Below are 20346 nucleotides of genomic sequence, written 5' to 3' on the forward strand. Positions count from 1 at the left end.
TGCCTGTGTTGGATAAGGCAGGGGTACCTCCCAACTATTGTACAGTACCTGTATTAAATTGCTTATTTAAAATGTATATAATGCCTTTTGTCTGGCAATTTTTTTCCCCCTAAAACCTAATCCCCTCTATTTACATTAATTCTTATGGGGAAATTGGATTCGCTTAACATCATTTCACTTAAAGTCGCATTTTTCAGGAACATAATTACACTGTTAAGTGAGGTGTTACTGTATACAGAGAAACATGTGGACTCGGCTCTGAGCTCTATTGGAACTGGTTTATCTGCAGCTGAGTAAGCTTCTGCGACACAATATGTAACCACCTGGCTATGGAGAATTTGGGTGACCAAGGCATTTAAGGAAGGAATGAAATTGATAAGAAATCAGTGTATTCTTGCTTCACATTTAAACAGCTAACTTTGAACCCCTAAAGACTAGAGATTTACTGGATTTTTGGGGAGGGTTGGGTCACCACCCCAAAATGCTTTAGATTCAGTAGACTCTGACAGGTTTCAGAGTAGCAGCTGTGTTAGTCTGTATCTGCAAAAAGAATAAGAAAACTTGTGGCACCTTAGAGACTAACAAATTTATTTGAGTATAAGCTTTTGATGAAGTGGGCTGTAGGGGAAAGCGCTGCTTCTTTCCGGCTGCTGGCTGTGCGGCTGCCCCTGCTCCTCCACGGGCCAGAGGACTCAGGGCCGCATTCTGAAAGGGGCTTTAGAGCTGCAGGCCATGACCCTGGGGCCCCCTTAGCCCAGGGCCCTAAAGCCCGTGTTCCAGGTGGCCCTGCCGGGGCGGGGGAAGTTTTCCTCCTCGTTCTCTCCCTCCTCTGGCCACCCTTCCCCACCCCCCAGCAGCGCTCCTCCTGCCACCCCCCCAATGGATTGTTTTGCACCCCCCCTGGGGTGCATGCACCCCACTTCGGAGACCACTGCTTTAGAGGACTCTCTTATTTTGTTTAGGGTTTGTTGCTAACACCACGCTGTTAGGTTCATGTAGTTTTGACAGGAATACATAAGCAGGCCTCTAGGAAAGATGATGTCCCAGAAACCTCCACGCAATCTTCCACTAGGTCTGAGTACAATGGACTATTTGATCCATGACCACTGCCACCTCCTTTTTTATCTTCTGAATCACTCTTATTAGAAGAGTAAAAGCTGATAGAGAAAAGGATAGGAAAGCTGATAGAGAAGCCAATTCTAGGGTGACCAGATGTCCCGATTTTATAGGTACAGTCCCGATTTTGGGGTCTTTTTCTTATTAGGGTCCTATTACCCCCCACCCCATCCCGATTTTTCATATTTGCTGTCTGGTTACCCTAGCCAATTCACTCATTTAGACATTTTAAAGTCTTGCATCCAAGAGTTTTAAAAGAGCAGGCTGGGGAGCTTGCTGAGGAGCGTTCAATAAGCCTTGGAACACTGGAAAAGTTCCAAAAGATCAGAAGAAAGGTAACATTATGCTGATTTTTAAAAAGGGTAAAAGGATGACCCAGGTAATTACAGAACTGTCAGCCTGACATCGATCCTGAACAAGATAATGGAGCGGTTGATATGGAACCTGATTAGTAAGAAACTAAAGGAAGACAGTGTAATTAATGTAAATCAACACGGGTTTATGGAAAATACTCCTGAGAGAATTCTGTGCCAAAAAATTAGAAGTTCTGCACACAATATTTTAAAATTCTGCAAATTTTATTTGTCAATAAATAAATGTGGTTCCAGCATGGCAGTGGAGAGCACAGGCCACTGACTGCATTGAGGTGGGAGATCACCCTGAAGCCCTCACCTACCTCGGTGCAGGAACTTGGCAGTGAGGCTGCACCTGACCCAGACACAGTGCAGGCTGGGCCTGCAGCTCTGCGCCAGGTGCATGAGGTTTGGGTAGGCAAGCTCAGCCCAGCAGGATCCAAGTGTGGAGGAGCTTAGTGGGGTGGGATCCAGGTGTGGGTTGAGAGGCTTCTGTGTGGGGCAATCTCGATGCACAAGGGCTTGTTGGGGCAGTTCCGGGTGCAAGGGCAATGGGACCCTGCAAGGGATCCAGGTGAAGGTGATTGGGCCTCAGCAGGAGGTGCGGGGAAGTCCAGGGGGGGGGGTCCAGGTGCTGGGGGAGTGGAGCTTGATGGGGTGGGGGTCCAGCTGCAGCTGCTTGGGGATCAGTGGGGTGGGAGTCTGGGTGTCGGGGGGCTGAGAAGAGTCCAAGTGTAGAGGGTTCAATGGGCTTGCTTAACAGGTGAGGCCCAGTTGCTGCTGAGGGGATGCTGCATGATGGGTTCTCGCTTTTCTCCTGCAATTCCCCTATCCCTTTCTCCATCCCCCTCCTCCCCATTCCTCTCCCCTTCCTTCACCACTGCCTCTTTTCTCCACCCTCTCTTCCCTCATCTCACCTCCCTTACCCAGCCCCACCATGGACACTCACTGTTGCACAGAAAACAGGAAGGCTCTCAGCACACAGAAGGAGAGAACAACTGGCACTAGGACCCCAGAGGCGGCGTTCAGCTGCAGAGGTGGCATAGAGCAGCAGAGTCAGCGGAGTTGAGAGGAAGCCTCCTTCAGATGGGCAGCTCTGCGCTTGCAGAATTTTTTTTGGAGGGGGGGAGGGGCAGTGGCACATAAACCTGTGTGCCTCCCCATGCCTTGCCTTCGTTTGGGGGGGACAACCTGTCCCCTCCCCACCAAAAAAAACAAAACTGCACCCATAGTCATCTCCTCCCCCAGCTGCGGCTTCCCTTTGCTTCCCTGTCATTTTCAGCAGGGAAGCACAGGAATTCTGCAGGGTGGAGTCAGGGGAGTATGTGAAAGCTGAAGCCAGAAAAATTCAGACTGGAAATAAGGCATAAATTCTTAACAGTAAGAGTAATTTAGCAAGATTCTCCATCGGACAATTTTTTAAATATCACTTTTAAGAGTTAATGAAGAAGTTTCTTTCTAAGTGTTTCTTCTATCACCTAGTCTGTTGAAGAGCGGTTAGGAAGAAATTCCCCTTAGCAGGAGTTACCACAATCTTTGCAAGGGACGTCACTGCTGCATCAACTTTAAGGAAGATCAAGAAATTGAAGAATTGAAGAACTTTTTGACTGAGACTTCTCCTTGTCAGGAGTTTCCCAAATGGAAGAAAGAAGGAAGAAGGTGAATTCTGATTTAATTGTATGCATTTGCTTTAGCCTGCACATGCACATTTACTCTATGGAGTTACTGCCTTCTTCCCTATTGTCACAAACAGCTGAGAGAAAGAGAGACTCCCGCTTCTCAGAATTATTGCGATCCAAAACCAATTCTTTAGGAGAAGAGCTAGAACTGAAGGAAGGAGATGACATTTTGGCTTTTAGAGTTTACTTTTGTCTTTTATGGGAGTGTAGTCACACTCATAAGGAAGATGTTCTTGTATTACCTTAGAGGACCTAGCTTGCTGTCAGAGGGGTCTTCAGCTAAGCAGGCTAATCATCATCTGAAATGTAAGTGAAGAGAAAGAACAAGGAAACGTCCTTAAAAGCCCAGATCTTTCTCATGGGGAAAAAGGATATTCTATTTTTTGCCAAGTGACTCATTTACCTCCTTAAGAGGTTAGGATGGGACCAGACGCCCTACAGAAGTGGACTGGAGCAAGGGATCAGGTAGCTTTTCAGATTTACCCCAAAGAGTCGTGATTGGTGTGAATGGTCTGGTTTAGTGAGACTCAAGAGCTAAAGAAGACTTAACAGATTTTGTAGTGGTGTCTCCAGAGGAATCTCAGCTGCTGCAAGGGAATGTAGAGGTTACTAAAAGCCATACAAACACTGAGCCTTAGCAAAGCAACAGTGGGTTGGGACCAAGTCTGGCAGAGCTTCTCCTCTGTATTTTCTGGGCATCTCCTCACATAGGGACCTCTTAACCTTTGGCTTGCTCTGCCATAATAACGCAGGAGGAAAGAAACAGAGAGAAGGAAGGTAGTGGATGGTCCTGTTTGGGAAGTAAAGCCCCTGAAGCCATTTGGTCCCCTAAGGCAGACAATGGAATGAGGTAAAAAGATTCTGCTCACTACTACCAATGCTTAAAAGCAGGGAGTTCAATGGGTAAGAGAGGAGTGCTGACAGCCAGTCTGTGGTGTGTGAGCAAGCCTTTGGGTCTTGTGGACAGGTACAAACTGTACTGGCATTAAAAAACGAAAAGTCACAGTCTTGGACTGAAGGAGATGCTAGGACCCATAAATAGTCTATTAGCACAAGAAGTCCTGGTACGCGGAATATATTGTCCGCAGATGATGTTAAAAGGAAAATTATATATATATATATATATATATATATATATATTTACTCTCAGAGGCCCAGTGCTGGCAGACAAAGGGGGCAGAGAGTGCCCACTGGGGAGCAGACTCCCAGATTCCAGCTCACATGAGGGGTAGAAAGAGGGGTTCAGACCATTCAGATCCTGGCACATATACAGAAGGGGAAAATGTGAGCTCAGCAGTCACCTATACCTGTTTTCCCCCAGCCCTTCTGCCACTCACCCCCATGCGTACTCCCCAAAGCCCTCAACCACTCTCACATCCCATACTACCCATCCCCATTTATCCACCTCTTCTTGCACTTCCAAACCTTCATCTTCCCCTTATTCCCTCCACTTCTCTACTCCCCTGCCAGCAAGCATTCACATATTTATTTTTTAAACAAAAATACTTTGATTATATTCCCCTAAAATAAAATCTGAAAAAGCCTCACTCAGAGATTTCAGCAATATGCCACCCAATCTTTTCCATATTGCTACACAAGATGTGACTTGAACCAAGGGTATGTCTACACTATAAACACTACAGTAGCAGAGCTGCAGCTATGCCAATGATAACCAATACTGTGAATTCCATCTGAAAGTATGGGAGTTCAAACGGACTCTGTCAAATTAAAACAATGAAACTTTTTTTTTAAAGTAATTTTTTTATCTATGCACCAACAGCTCAGATAACTAAAACCAGATAAAATTTTAAAATCTAACTTTATCATCATTTCTGTTTGATTTATTTATTTTACTTGGAAACTGAAGACAAAATAGTCAGCTCCACTTTTTTGAGTCAATTTCACTTTCTTCTTCTCAGGTGCAGTACCATGCTGCCACACTGCAGTTGAAATTCCTACACCTAAATTTGTAAATTCAAATAAAAGTTAACATCACTTGAAGTTTTAAAAAATATTAAAATAGTCTTCTATTTTGAACCCAAACTGCTTAACAGTGACCCTTTACTATTCATAATGTGTACTTTTTTGTTCTTAAAAGCTTGGAGGAAGATTCTTGGAAATGTAATTCCATTCTAAAATCTAAACCCAATAATGTGTAACAAAAGAAATCAGAAAAGTATTCTTAACAATCTGTACTCAATTCCTGTTTGACCTTCGTTGCTGTCACTTGTTAACTCAAAGGACTTTTTCTTAAATATGCTTTTGCTACTAATGCATATATATATTATTCCCTGTGCTTGTCTTAATGTTTAAAAAAGTGCTTTTCAAATGACTGCTGTGTTCAGAAAGCCTACTTTTTATTTTAATTTAATTGTCAACGAGTATGTTATTGTTGGTTCACAAGAGAAATTAGTTTAATGCCTCAATTTTATCTAAAATATTAATTTCAAACTATGTCAAGTATTGGAACTCCAGTACCATTTGGCACTAGATTATGTATTTATTTTTATTTTAAAAGAGGTTTAAATAAAATAAAATCTAAAATAAAATTACAGAAAAATGAGAACATATCCTCTATCCCACAACATTTCTGAACACAGAATGGATCCATCATAGCTGAGGTTTAAATCCTTTTAACATGCACATGTAAATTAAGATTTGCTGTGGTATTGGATTCAGTTCAATTTAAGTTTTAAATATATACTATTTATTGCATAACAGATTTCTCTATGGTGTGAAAGGAGCATCCACTTTATTTAATTCTTACAATATAAAACAACAATAAATGAGATCAACAGCTGCATCCAACCTTACATTTGGAAGAAACTCATGCTTATTTGCAAATATCTGTAGAGCAATTTTAAAATAAAATATAGCATATAAATGCTACGTTAAGGCTATTTTAAGTTTCTCCCTGTGAATATAGAAGATTGTATTGTAAGTATGTGTCAGTCAATAAGATCTTAAATCTCATTTTGGATTTTTTTTTAAACATTCCTCATTTAGAAATTTCCTAGTCCAATATATTTTGATGGAAGTATCCTTATTTCTCCCTACCCTCTATCCCTATTTATAGCTTTCAAACATTCAGTGATACATATACTTTCAGTTTCAAAGGACAGAGATGTCATCTAGAAAAAGTGCCTTCTTCCTTTTCCTATTTGCTGCTGTGAAGTCCCACCCATAAGCCCAGCAAATATTTAAAAGGGTCACATTAAACTCAAACCATCAAAAAAAAATCAAGCTAATGTGTGAAAATATTTTACGTACTGTGGTTACACATTCACACAGAACTCAAGACTATTATAGTTAGAAGAGATTAGTTATTTTTCCTCTTTTTTCAACCTTGTTTACTGTAATCATTTCAGAACACTTAGTGTAAGGCCAGTTTCATTATTTAAAGTGATAATCACTTTCCCCTTTGTGTACACGTTTTACAGAGCAACACAAAAAAAAATAGGAAAGCAAGACTGTAAAACAACAAAAAGGAGTAGGTGGGCTTAGGGACAGATATGATACCTGGTAACCTGGAACTACTTCTGAGTTTATATTCTTTATAAACAGAGATGAGACTCCATCACCAGAGTGAGGTTTAGGGCCGGATGGTAGAGAGGAGACTCCCCCACTGGGTTGGCCTTTAGTTTAGTCCCAGAGAGAGGGTAAGAAACGAGGCCCCCTCATCGTGCAGGGACTGGGGGGTAACAGCTCCACTCACTGAGGGATGAGAGTGGGAGCAGGCTCCCATCATTGGGGGTAGGTTCAGAGGAGAGTCCCCTCCCGGGGGGTTCAGCACTGAGACCAGAGTAGGCGAAGGTTCAGGGCAAGGGCCAGAGTGGCGGAGCAGGGAGGAGGAAATTCCCCTCACTGGGGAGCTCAGGGAAGTGTCAGGCTCCAGGACAGTCGGCGGGGGACGACTCAGGTTCACTTTCCTATAGTCGCTGAGCCCAAGGGACTTGACGCGTCGGGAGCCCGCAGCCCCGACTCCGGTTACCAGGCTACAGAGGCCGCTCTGGTTCGGAGCGGAGACAACATAGAACCCGCGGCTCCCTCGCTGTGGCTGGGGGAGGGGCAGGTTCCAGGCGGCGGCCGCCATCTTAGCTTCGGGCAACATTCCTTCCCGTAGAGCGGTAAACCAAATAAATGGGAACACGTGAGCCCAAGGCCATAGAGATGAGCCGGCCACCCATAATCAAGATGGCCTCCGCGGCATCCCACAAGCCTCTCTGGGCCCCTCTCTATGGCCCGGGCAAGGCCTCACTTACTCTGGGGGATAAAGGCGCAGCTCCTCGATTTCTCCCAGGAAGCCGAAGAGCGTCCGCATCTGCTCGCTGGTTACCCGCCGAGGAGAGATTGGTGACTTGGATGACGGAGGTAGGGCCCAAGGGGAAGCGAGAGGCACCCCGATTCCACCGCTGTTCATCATGGCGGCACCTCCACAAGCGCTCCGTGCTGTGCGCTCGCAGCCAAGGGCTCAGGAGGCGGGCCCAACCATAGAGAAGAGCGTGCGGTGGCTGTTAGAGAGTCCCGGCGTGGGGACGCTCTAGCCTCGACACCGGCTGCTCAGTGGCGCTGGCGGTTTTTCTCCCTCTAGCCTCCTGTAGCCCCGTGGGGGAAGTGTCGAGGCGAAGGGCTGGGTCGGTCGCTTCGCGGGGGGCTGCTGCGCTGCCCCTGCCGTGCGGGCCCCCGAGGTCTGGCCTGTTCCGCGGGTCACCCACCGGGCCCGTGCGCCGCCGGCGGCCAAAGCGGCTTGGGCGGGCGCTGCGCTAGCGCGGGGCCGGGACCCTGCTGGTGGCTCGGCTGACGTTGGGGGAGCGGCATCCAGCCCGCAGCTGAAGGAGTTGCCAGGCGGGCGCCGCCGGCCCCGGGGCACGCGCCTGGCCCTCCAGCTGCCCCCATTGGCAAGGCAGAGCTGCGCCCCCAGTGGCGTTTCGGTTCCTTGCCCAGGTGAGCTGTTCTGAGTGTGGGTCAAGGCAAACCGACAGTGGATTTTTTAAAACTCTTCTTGGAGAAGTGAAACGTTGAAAATGCTTTGTCACATTGAAACAAGGGTTCGTTTCACCCAGATCCGGTCTTTTGGGTTTGGCCATGTTGAGAAAAGCAGCCTCCCTTATAGCCTTTAGCCAAGTGGTTAGGGAACTCCCCCAGGCAGGTTCAACGATCTGAATGTGAACCTCCTACATTGCTCCCTAGGCAATGGGATATTCTGGTAGTGGGCGGTGCCACTTTCTATAGGCATTGGAGCAGGCACTTGGACTTGGATGCCCCATGTCCTAGCTGAGCCCTGCTGTACACCTGAAAACTAGATTGATATAAGCCACAGGTTGAGAACCACTGAGCTATGTGGTCATCTTGAGGGCCATACAGGTAGATACAGCCGACACTGGTAAATAGTAGGGATGTCAAGCAGTTAAAAAAATTGCAATTAATCACACTGTTTAAACAATAATGGGATACCATTTATTTAAATATTTTTGGATGTTCTTTACGTTTTCAAATATTGATTTCAGTTAGAACAGAATAAAGTGTACAGTGCTCATTTTATATTTTTTTGATTACAACCTAATAAGTATTGTAGTACAATCTCTTTAGAATGAAAGTTCAACTTACAAATGTAGAATATTTACAAAATAACTGCATTCAAAAATAAAACAATGTAAACTTTAGAACCCGCAAGTCCACTCAGTCCTACTTCAGCCAATTGCTCAGACAAAAAAGTTTGGTTACAATTTGCAGGAGATAATGCTGCCCACATCTTGTTTACAATGTCACCTGTAAGTGAGAACAGGCTTCCACATGGCACTGTTGTAGCCAGCACTGCAAGATTCATATGTCACTTCATGCTTCAGCCACCATTAAGAAGATGTATGTCCATGCTGAAGACAGTTTCTGCTTGATAACGATCCAAAGTAGAGCTGACCGACGCATGTTCATTTTCATCATCTGACTCAGATGCCACCAGTAGAAGATTGATTCTTTTTTTGATGGTTCAGGTTTTGTAGTTTCTGCATTGGAGTGTTGCTCTTTTAAGATGTCTGAAAGCATTCTCCACACCTCATCCCCTCTCAGATTTTGGAAGGCACATCAGATTCTTAAACCTTGGGTCGAGTGCTGTATCTATCCATAGAAATCTCACATTGGTACCTTCTTTGTGCTTTTTGTCAAATCTGCTGTGAAAGTATTATTAAAACAAATGTGTTGGGTCATCATCTGAGACTGCTGTGACATGAAATATAGGACAGAATGTGGGTAAAACAGAACAGGAGACATACAATTCTCCCCCAAGGAATTCAGTCACAAATTTAATTAAAGCATTTTTTTAATGAGCATCAGCAGCATGTAAGATCGTCCTCTGGAATGCTGAAGCACGAAGGGGCACGTGAATGTTTAGCGTATCTGGCACATAAATACTTTGCAATGCCAGCTACAAAAGTGCCATGCGAATGCCTGTTCTCACTTTCAAGTGACATTGTAAATAAGAAGCAGTCAGCAGTATCTCCTGTAAATGTAAAACTTGTTTGTCTTAGCAATTGGCTGAACAAGAAGGACTGAGGGAACTTGTAGGCTCTAAAGCAGTGGTTCTCAAACTGGGAGTTGGGACCCCTCTGGGGGTCATGAGACTATTATGTGGGGGGCTGTGAGCTGTCAGCTTCCACCCCAACCCTGCTTTGTCTCCAGCATTTATAATGGTGTTAAATATATTTTTTAAAAAAGTTTTTAATTTATAAGGGGGAGTCACACTCAGAGGCTTGCTGTGTGAAAGGGGTCATCAGTACAAAAGTTTGAGAATCACTACTCTAAAGTTTTACACTGTTTTGTTTTTTAGTGCAGTTATGTAACAATATCTACATTTGTAAATTACACTTTCACAATAAAGATTGCACTATAGTACTTGTACGAGGTGAATTAAATAGTATTTATCATTTTTATAGTGCAAATATTTGTAGTAATATAAAGTGATCACTGTACACTTTGTATTCTGTGTCTGTAGTAGAAATCAATATTTGAAAATGTAGAAAACATCCAAAAAATATTTAATATACTTCAATTGGTATTGTTTAACAGTGCAATTAATCACAATTAATTTTTTAATTGCAATTAATCTCAGTTAACTCATGCTATTAACTCATATTAATTGACAACCCTAGTAAATAGATTGAGAACCACTGATCTAGCTGTCGCTCACGGCTCATTCTCAAGTGCTTTCCCTGGCCGAGTGACTATTCACTACCATTCATGAATAATCATTAGACTAGGAAAAGCCAGGGCCGGCGCTACCATTTAGGCAGCCTAGGCAATCACCTAGGGTGCCAGAATAAATGGTGGGTGCCGTTTTGCTGGAGGGGGCGGCAGGCGGCTCTGGTGGAGCTGCCGCACTCATGCTTGCGGAGGGTCCGCTGGTCCGCGGCTCCGGTGGAGCTGCCACAGTCGTGCCTGCGGACAGTCGGCTGCTCCCGCGGCTCCGGTGGACCACCCACAGGCACCACTGTGGCAGCTCCACCGGAGCCGTGGGGCCAGTGCGTGGGGCGGCGAAATTGCTGTCCGCCTAGGGCGCTCAAACCCCTAGCGCCGGTCCTGGGAAAAGCACATGAGAGCCTGCTGGTTTGGGCAGTCAGATAGAAAATGGGAAACTTGGCACTACCTCTGAAAAGAGTGTAAAGTGTGATTTTTGCAATACATGTGAAACCTTTCATGGTAAGTTGTAAAGAAGTTGTGAGCATAGTATGGCAGTTAAGTTAGCCAACCTTTGTGGAATCTTATTAGAGAAAGACTAAGGCAATTGTGGCAGCATTTAGCTATTGATCCTGGGGATAATTAGATGGAGAGCAAGATGAAGAGTCAGTGAGGATAGGGTAGGGAGTTTTAATGTAACTATACCACCAGAAAATTGCCTACAGTTACGTTTAGGGCAGCTCAGACCAGACACTCATCCATGAATGCATGGGGGTTTGAATTCCTTCCCAGTTAGTCTAGGTTTCATAGAAACAAAAATTAAATTTAAATCCTCAATCTCAAGCACCTCTAAAGCCCATGATAATCTTATTTATCTTGAGTGCATGAAGAAACTCTTAGTTGGAGGAGTTTTTAACACATTAGCCAAAATTCACACTGGCATAATTCCACTGACTACAGTGAAGCTGTCAGCTTTGTGTTTCCCTCCCCCAAAGCAGCACTGGAAGGTTGAGGGTACTTTGTGATTTGATGAGTACATGTGCACATAGACAATCTGCTAGCCACAGTCGCAACTGTTAGTGGAAGTGGACTACTCTTCTCTTAATGTCCAGCCCCTCCTTACATCTCTCTTCTCTGGCTGGGATCTAGTATCAACAGCTAAGCTGGTACGGAAGCACTAAAATAGTAAACCTCATGGAAAAACTTATTTGAGGAGATGTCTGAGATGCCCTCCCTGGAGCCACTTTGATCATGATGATGATAAAAAATAATCACAGCTTGCACCTACGCCTGCCTTCCCCCAACAAAAAAATGCTATGTTTAACAGCCCAAACTACAGGGCACATAATCGCCCATTTAAAAATAGTAAAAATTAAATTTTATCCCCAAAAGAGTATTAAATTGTTGCCACAGTGGACATAGAGACCAGAAGAAACAAACTTTGAAGAGTTTGGCCAAAGCAAGACCCAAAGTATTATATATATTTAAAGAAAAAATTGTATTGTCAAAGTAAAAGTAATTAAGCTTGAATCTATATGGGGAGAAAACAGAAAATAATCAACTCCATGGGAAACAACAGAAACTGGAAAGAAAAAATTCAGAATGAAAACAAAGCCATAAACCACATCAAGAAAAAAACAGATGAGTTGGAAACCCATTCCAACAATATCTGATTAACAAGACAGCTTAAAAATATACACATCAAGAAGAATTTAGAAAATATGCTGAAATCATTATTACGGATAAGACTAATATCTCTATAACAAATGTGAGAGTCCACAGAGGATCTGAGGGCAGGGAATGTTAGTGTGCCAAGGCCTACATTTGGCAGACTTCTTGTTCTGAACCCGAATATTCTTTTGCACAAGCTAGAAAAAATGGACATAACATCATAATTCTTCTCGTATTTTGGTGCTAAAATTAGAAAAAACTAACGGACAAACCTTTGAAGTGGGGAAAAAAAAAAGTTACATGTAAAAAAACTGCTTAGACTCTGTTCTTCCCTGCCAGACTGAAAATTGAATAGGTTAATTAAAGTGCATCTTTAACACCACAGGAGACCTGGAATTTCATAAGATATTGCTGCAGCATGTTTCCCAGTAGGAGATTATTTAAACATTCAGTGAGTCTCTTCAAATCGATTGTAGCCTCACGGTCATTGGCAAACATATAATATCAAGTTTTATGCCTTTATAACGGGGGTGGGCAAACTTTTTGGCCCAAGGGCCACATCTGAGTATAGAAATTGTATGGTGGGCGATGAATGCTCACAAAATTGGGGTTGGAGTGTGGGAGAAGGTATGGGCTCTGGCTGGGCATGCGGATGGGAATGAGGGGTTTGGTGTGTAGGAGGGTGCTCTGAGCTGGGACCAAGGAGTTCAAAGGGTGGGAGGAGGATCAGGGCTGGGGCAGGGGATTGGGGCATGGGTGTGTGTGTGAGGGTTTCAGCTAGCGTTGTGGCTGAGGATGAAGGGTTTGAGGTGCAGGAGGGTGCTCTGGGTTGGGACTGAGAGGTTTGGTGGGCAGTAGTGGGATGAGGACTGGGGTGCAGGGGAGGGGTGGCTCAGGGGTGCAGGCTCCAGGCAGTGCTTCCCTCTAGTGGCTCCCAGAAGCAGCAGCATATCCCCCCTCCAGCTCGTACGTTGGGGTTGCAGCCAGGTAGGCTCTGCTGTGCGCTGCCCCATCCACAGGTGCCTCCCCTGCAGCTCACATTGGTCATGGTTCCTGGCCAATGAGAGCTGCAGGGGTGGTGCCTGCAAATGGGGTAGAGTGCGGACGGAGCACCCTGGCTGCCCCTATGGGGCATGCCACTGCTTCCAAGAGCTGCTCAGAGCAGCCACCGACCCTGCTCCCCGGCTCGAGTGTTGGAACAGGGCAAGCCTTAGACCCTGCTCCCAAGTGAGAGCTGGAGGGCTGCATTAAAACGGCTAGCGGGCCATAGTTTGCCCACCCCTGCCTTATAAGGTCTTACTATATACCCAGGTGTATAGTGGCCGATAGTACAAAAGTTAAAAAAAGAACTGCCAGACATTTTTTGGTGTCATATAAAGACAGATGCTTTCTGCTGCCTGAAAGGGGAATACATGTACATTCAGAAGTTCTGGGTACAGGTTTTAAAAGTACTGATAAGTGTAACAGGAGCTGAAATACCAACCATACGATAGCAATGTACAATAACCATAACAGGTGGGAAGTGTTTAGAAATTAAATTCTCTGTATTGCTGATTATAGTAATTTTACATTTAGCAAACTAGTTGAAAAACAAGTCCATAGGTGAACCTGTAATTAATGGGTCTGATGAGTGGAAGATGTTATATACAGAAGAATGATGCCAAACATTTCCATAAATACAGACAAAATTTAGAGATTTGTGGCTCAAATAATTAAAAACTATTTAGAGATTTGACATAGAATCAGTTCCAAAATAATTTGTCAAACATACTTGAAAGGGGGAACTAACACACGATATAGCTTTCAGACTCAACTGAAAAAAACTGGATAAATGTGTGACTGGATAGTTAATATGGATATAATGTTAAAACTTTAATGTTGCATCATCTAAATTCGATATTTAAGGTTTTTTTTTGTTTTTTTTTGAAGGTTTAAAAAATTTGCCCCTTCATGAAAGTTAAGCTCCATCAGCATAACCAGCAAGGCTTCTGCCTTTCCATTGAAAATCAGTGAGAAATTTTCATTGTCTTTATTTGGAACAGGCCCATAATCAGTGCAGCTAGTTTTGTTCATCCTTCTTAGAAATTTTACATATATTCGTAAGAAAACTTATTGATCTCTTTACAGAGACAATCCACTGGTATCCTGCATCATCTGTCTTCCTCAAAGAGAAAGAAAGATCCTAACTAAGACTCTTATGACTGATGGCCAGAACTGTCCACTGTAGCAAAGCAGCTATACTTTGTTTGATTGAAATGATATGAACAGCATTTGAAAGAATGCACTGTCAGGTGAGACTATTGTTGTTAATATTTCTTCTGCTGTCGTAAAACAGATGAAAGACTTTTGACAGCCATGAGATGTAAGAACAGATAGGGTTTCTGGGAATCTGCAAGGAAGCTTGGCTGCCAATTGTCTGGTTAATGTAGCATACAATACTAATAATACTTCAGTAAACATGAAAATACCACACTCTTTGCCAATCATAAGATGGTATGTCAACCACATTGTGCTTCAAGCCAAGTACAACTGTCAGGTGTCTGCACCATAGGGCTGGGTGTGCATGAAGAGCATTGTTTTAGGCCTGGTCTACATTGGTGTGGGGGGAATCTATCTAAGATACGTCGACTTCAGCTAAGCTATTCTCATAGCTGAAGTTGCGTATCTTAGATCAACTTAGAATCACTTACTTTGCATCCTCGCAGCACGGGATCGATGGCCACTGCTCCCCCGTCGACTTTGCTTCCACCTCTTGCCGAGCTGGAGTTCAGCACTCCATGGGAGAGCGACCGGGGATCGGTTTATCACATCTGCACCCCCGATAGATTGATCACTACCCGCCCTTCCAGTCCTATGATTCTACAGTATTAACAGAAGTATCATAGGTAAGACACAGGAGGTAAATTGTTCCACTCTACTTAGCAATTGGTGAGGCCTCAGCTGGAGTATTGTGTCCAGTTTTTGGCACCACACTGTAAGAATGACATAAACAAATTGGAGAGCGTTCAAAGAGAGCAAAAAAAAAAAAAAAGCTGAGGTTTGGAAATATGAGGAGAGCTGCCGACAGGGAAATAACCCACTCCCTTCCCTGATGGACCAAGGGACGCACCCCACCCATGTACTTATCCGCTCCACCGATACTGACTTGGACTCCTTATTCATTCCATGGGTGGCGTACCTGAGCCCACTTATCCACTGACACTTTAAAAACCCTTGCACCCCAATCTGGGTCTATGCCAGTTATGCGATTTGTATGTATCTTTTCATACTTACAAATGATATCTATAACCTAAGCCTGAGCCCAGATGAACAGTACCTTCCTCCTCAACCTGTGTATATTTCATTTCAAACATTCACTTTAATAAAATTTTTAAATCTGAACTGTGCATGTGTAGGCTAGAGAAGAGAAAGCTGAAGGGGCATATTATGAACAGTCTTCAAATACATAAAATACTTTTATCAGGGGAGAGTGATCAATTGTTCTCTAAGGGTACCGAAGGTAGGACAAGAAGTAATCGGCTTAGTTTGCAGCAAGGGAGATTTATGTTGGATATTAGAAAAAAACTAATTATAAATGGTAGTTAGTTACTGGAACAGGTTACCTAGGCAGGCTATAGAATTTCTGTCATTGGAGGTTTTTAAGAACAGGTTAGACAAACGCCTGTCTGGGCTCATCTAGGTATACTTGGTCCAGCCTCAGCACACGGAGGGGAAGGAGGGAGGGAGAATGGACTAGATGAGTTCTTGAGGTCCTTCCCAGCCCTACATTTGTGATGCTATGATTTCTATCTTCCCATCCCTTGAAAAGATGGACAAAGTGTAACTGGTGGCATGATGCCTGCCTGAAACTGCAGACAGGTGGAAACCCCACATCGAAGCGGTGTTAATGGCCCTATTCATCAGAGCCCTTATACTGCAGGTATAGAATCTGGGATTTTTCATGACCACAGAATTAAGCAGTTTTGCCCCAGAATTTACATGGGTCGGGGAGGGTAAATAGAAACATTGGGGGCCCGGCCCAAGGTGAGCCAGATGCATGCAGATCAACGGACGCTACTTTCAAATCCTCTAGCTCCGGGCACATGAGTGATATGTGTAGCCCACAGTGGAATACAATAGGGACCATCATTCAAAGAAGAAAAATAGATTACGAAAATGGGTCATGTCTGAGATCAATTTTCATTGCTTTTAGGGTATGTCCTACCTATATTCAATATTCTCAAAGCCACACATGCCTTGTAGCTGTGACATAACCGTGAAGGATGCTGGGAGCTCAAGGCTTATATATGGCAGCATTCTCAAATTCAGTAAACGTCATAGCATCAGTTACTTGAGTTGGAGGTTGTCTGTGCAATCATAAGGGCTAGGGACTTCTGAGCTTTTAAATTAACAAGAACAAAATCTAGACAGCAAGACAGCCTCAGAAAAAAATAAAACAAAAAACCTTGGTTCAGTGGTCCCCAGTGTGGTGCCTGCGGGCGCCATGGAACCCGCTGGGGCATGTATGTGTGCCCACCTAGTGACAAGGTGTGAAAAGTAGTGCCACAGACTCATGCCTGCCAGGGACAGATGTTCTCTGTCCCCGGCAGGCTCGGGGCTGCGGCTTCTCTCCGGCTTCTCTCTGCGCTGCCCAGCACAAACTGGTCTCATTTTCGTTGGCCGGAACGACCTACCAGGTTGAGTAGTATCATGGTAGTGCAGATGTAGGCTGTCTCATGCACGTGCTGTTGGTTCCAACCTCTCGTCACTCGTGTATTACAGGTTTTTTTTTTGGTTTTTTTTCCCTGCTTACGTCTGCACACGCACTGGGATGTCAGTGACACGTGTTTCTGTATATTATGTGAGTATTCTTCTGCTGCACTGTTACTGCTGTTTTCTTGTGCTTTGCGATTATTTTAACATTTTGCCTCAAAATGAGTGGTTCAAATAAAAGACAACTTATGTATTATTTCAATGCACAGTGGGAAGAATCCTATTGTTTTATTGAAAATAAAGGGAAATGTATGCTTATTGTGCAGTGGTACTGTTGCAGTGCTGAAAGAACAATGTCGAACGCCATTTCCAAACTAATCACGGCTCTTTTCACATTAGCCATCCACTTAAATCTGAGTTGAGAGAGGTTTGATTTGAGTTGATTATTTTTCTTTTATCTGCCCAGCAATCTATTTTCACTAGACAAGTGGTAAAGTCTAAAAGTGCTACTGTTGCTTGCTTTAAAATTGCTCATCTGCTCGCAAAGAAGAAAAAACCCTTTCAAAATGGTGAATTGTTGAAGGAAGCATTTTTGACTGGTGCTGATTGCCTGCTTCAAGGCTTTTCTAAGAAGCATGAGATTTTGTCGGCAATACAAGGCTTGCAGTTATCAGACAACAGTTACGAGGAGGATACATGCAATTTCAAGCGACATGCAAACTCAGCTAAAGGATGACTTAGAAATATGTGACTGGTTTTCACTGCAGTTTGATGAGTCGCCAGATATATTGGATACAGCGCAGTTGGCAGTTATGGTGAGGATGGTATTTAGTGACTTCACCCTAAAAGAAGTTACTAAAAGTATTGCCTATGAAAGGGTGAACAAAGGGTGAGGACATCTGTAATTTATTCAAATCATACGCAACATCAATTAGTATGCCACTACACAAGTTGTCTGTGATCACCACTGATGTGGCACCAGCAATGATGGGCAGCACCAATGGATTCATTGCACTCTGCAAGAAGAATGTATCCTTTCCGAACTTTGTCTTATTATTGCATTATCCACCAAGAAGCTTTGTGTGTCAAAGTTCTCTCTTTTCAACACATCATGAATGTCATTATTAAAATAGCGACAGAGTCCTGTGGCACCTTATTGACTAACAGACATATTGGAGCATAAGCTTTCTTGGGTGAATACTCACTTCATCAGATGCGTGTGGTAGAAATTTCCAGGGGTAAGTATAAATATGCAAGCAAGAATCAGTCTAGAGATAATGAGGTTAGCTCAGTCAGGGAGGATGAGGCTGCCTTCTAGCAGCTGAGGTGTGAACACCAAGGGAGGAGAAACTGCTTTTGTAGTTGGCTAGCCATTCACAGTCTTTGTTTAATCCTGAGCTGATGGTGTCAAATTTGCAAATAAACTGAAGTTCAGTCCTGACGTGTTGTTTTTTTTGTTGTTGTGTTTTTTTGTTTTTTTTTGTTTTTTTTTTTTGCTGCAGGATGGCTACCTTTAAATCTACTATTGTATGTCTAGAGAGGTTGAAGTGTTTTCCTACAGGTTTTTGTATATTGCCATTCCTAATATCTGACTTGTGTCCATTTATCCTTTTATGTAGGGATTGTCCAGTTTGGCCGATGTACATAGCAGAGGGGCATTACTGGCACATGATGGCGTATATTATATAACCATTTGTTATCCACATTCAAACACTTCTGGAACAATTTGAAGAGATTTCAACAGTTCACCATCATTGAGCCTGTAGTTGCCTTTCTTGTGAATCCTTTTACTTGCCAAATAGAGGTAACAGAAATGGCTACAGCAATTGCGAGTCTCATTCAAGTAAGAACAGAAGAAGTGGAACTGGAAATTGTGGATCTTCATAATGATACTGTTCTAAAACCCTGTGCAACAGATGTAAACTTTTGGAATCTGGTTGACTGAAAAAAGTTTTGTGCCTTAAAAAAAATATAGCATGCAAAATAAAATCTTATTTCGGTTCAACTTATCTATGTAAAGTTCTGTTTTCAACAATGAACATCATAAAATCCAAATACAGATCTCGGCTTACAGATGCCCCATCTTGATGATTGCTTATGAACGGGAATATCATCCTACTCTCCCAACTACGAAAAATTGGCTGAAGAAATGCAGTGCCAAAAATCACACTGACTTTATTAGAAAAAAACGCATGAATTAATTCACCTGTTTTCCATTAAGTGCTGATGAGTGCTTATGATTAACTTGTTTAACCTTTTCTCATGATTGTTTGTTTGAAATCCAGATACAAGTAACAATACAAAGAATATTTTTTTAATTATCTATGTTAAAGTAAGAATAATAAATATATTTGGACCAGCAGTTCAACAATGTTTTACTTTTTAAAAATAAATAAGAAACTGTTTAAGGATTTTTTTTTTTTTTTTTTTTTTTTTTTTTAAAAAATAAAAAATTTTTATTAAAGGTAGATAAAAAAGAGCAAATTCACATGGTAACGTGAAAGAGTAATTTAATTTAATACCTTTTACATGTTTAAATTTAAAGGACCTGGGGCTCCCAGTAGCCCATTAAATTGCTGCCAGAGGCCTGCTGCTGGAGCCCAGGGGAAGCAGCAGCAGGGCTCATGTGGTGATTTAAAGGGCGTGGGGCTCCTGCTGCAGCTACTGCCTCAGGCCCTTTAAATCATCTCCGGAGCCCTGGGGTAGCGGCGTCAGGGCTCCAGTGGCTATTTAAAGGGTCCAGGGCCACAGCAGCCACTACCGTCCCAGCTCTTAAAATAGCTGCCGGAGCCCCGGTGCTGCCTCCCCAGGGCTCTGTCAGCAGGGCTCCAGTAGCCACTACCGCCCCAGGCCCTTTAAATAGTCCCCGGAGCCTGCCAGAGCCCTGGGTAGCAGCAGTGGGGCTCTGGCAGCACTTTAAAGGGCCAGGGGCTTGGCTGCCGCTACCGCCCTGGGCCCTTTAAAGCTCCGCCAGAGACTGGAGCCCTGGGGTAGCGGCAGCAGCCAGGAGCCCTCCCTGATGGTGATTTAAAGTGCCCAGGGCTCCGCTGCAGTAGTGCCAGGGGCTCCAGCTGCTGCTACCCAGCCCCGGGCCCTTTAAATCCTGATTTAAAGTGCCCAGGGATTTAAAGGCCTGGCCTCTTCTGGTAGAGGCCACGCCTCTCCTGGGTGAGTCCCCTCTGCCTCCTAAGGACTCTGCAGTACCGCTAAGTCCTTTAAGTTAGTTTCACCCCTGGTGACATGAGCCAAGTTGAAGTTCCTGCTCCAATGACTAAGTACACTGGTCTACAATTTTTGAGAAGTCGTCTGCTTCGGAGATAAAATGTGATATTTATTATGTATTTTGATGTGCTGAATTCAAATATGACAATTAAATATCTTAGAAACAGTAGCCAATCAGTTGTTTTAAGTTTTTACATTTTATGTGTATGTATATTGTGTAGATAGAGTTAATCATAAACTCTTAACCTAGGTCTTTTCATGTGTTTATGGTTGCTTTACATGATAATTCACCTGTCCTGTTTATATAACACTTCAAAAATCAGCAAAAGGATTATATAAATAAAATTTATTATGAAACAAAAGGCAAAAAACTATTATGTACATAGTTTAGTCCTATTCAGTGTCTACTCGGCGCTTCTTGGCTTGTCTCTTGTGTTCATTAA

General features: G+C 43.5%; 1 protein-coding gene and 1 long non-coding RNA gene across 3 annotated transcripts in view; one reads left to right on the forward strand and one right to left on the reverse strand.

Annotated features, from left to right (window-relative positions):
• Positions 1 to 7785, reverse strand: part of SREK1 (splicing regulatory glutamic acid and lysine rich protein 1) — a 55188-nt gene extending 47403 nt beyond the window's left edge. The window contains 3 exon segments of the mRNA XM_030565998.1: positions 7411 to 7484; positions 7486 to 7538; positions 7541 to 7785. Coding sequence (XP_030421858.1) covers positions 7411 to 7484; positions 7486 to 7538; positions 7541 to 7571 — 158 coding nt within the window. The 5' untranslated portion in view covers positions 7572 to 7785.
• LOC115653164 lies at positions 7430 to 18985 on the forward strand. 2 transcript variants are annotated; one of them, XR_004000866.1, is made up of 5 exons: positions 7430 to 7519; positions 14117 to 14280; positions 14695 to 14874; positions 16751 to 16829; positions 18301 to 18985. It is a non-coding gene; the product is annotated as an uncharacterized LOC115653164 (long non-coding RNA). The 2 variants fall into 2 exon arrangements; XR_004000865.1 differs by lacking the exon at positions 18301 to 18985 and having other exon boundaries at positions 16751 to 17879.
• Positions 18986 to 20346: the final 1361 nt, after the last annotated feature.

The sequence above is a fragment of the Gopherus evgoodei genome, chromosome 6 (assembly GCF_007399415.2).
Source record: "Gopherus evgoodei ecotype Sinaloan lineage chromosome 6, rGopEvg1_v1.p, whole genome shotgun sequence".
Classification (NCBI taxonomy): Eukaryota; Metazoa; Chordata; order Testudines; family Testudinidae; genus Gopherus; species Gopherus evgoodei.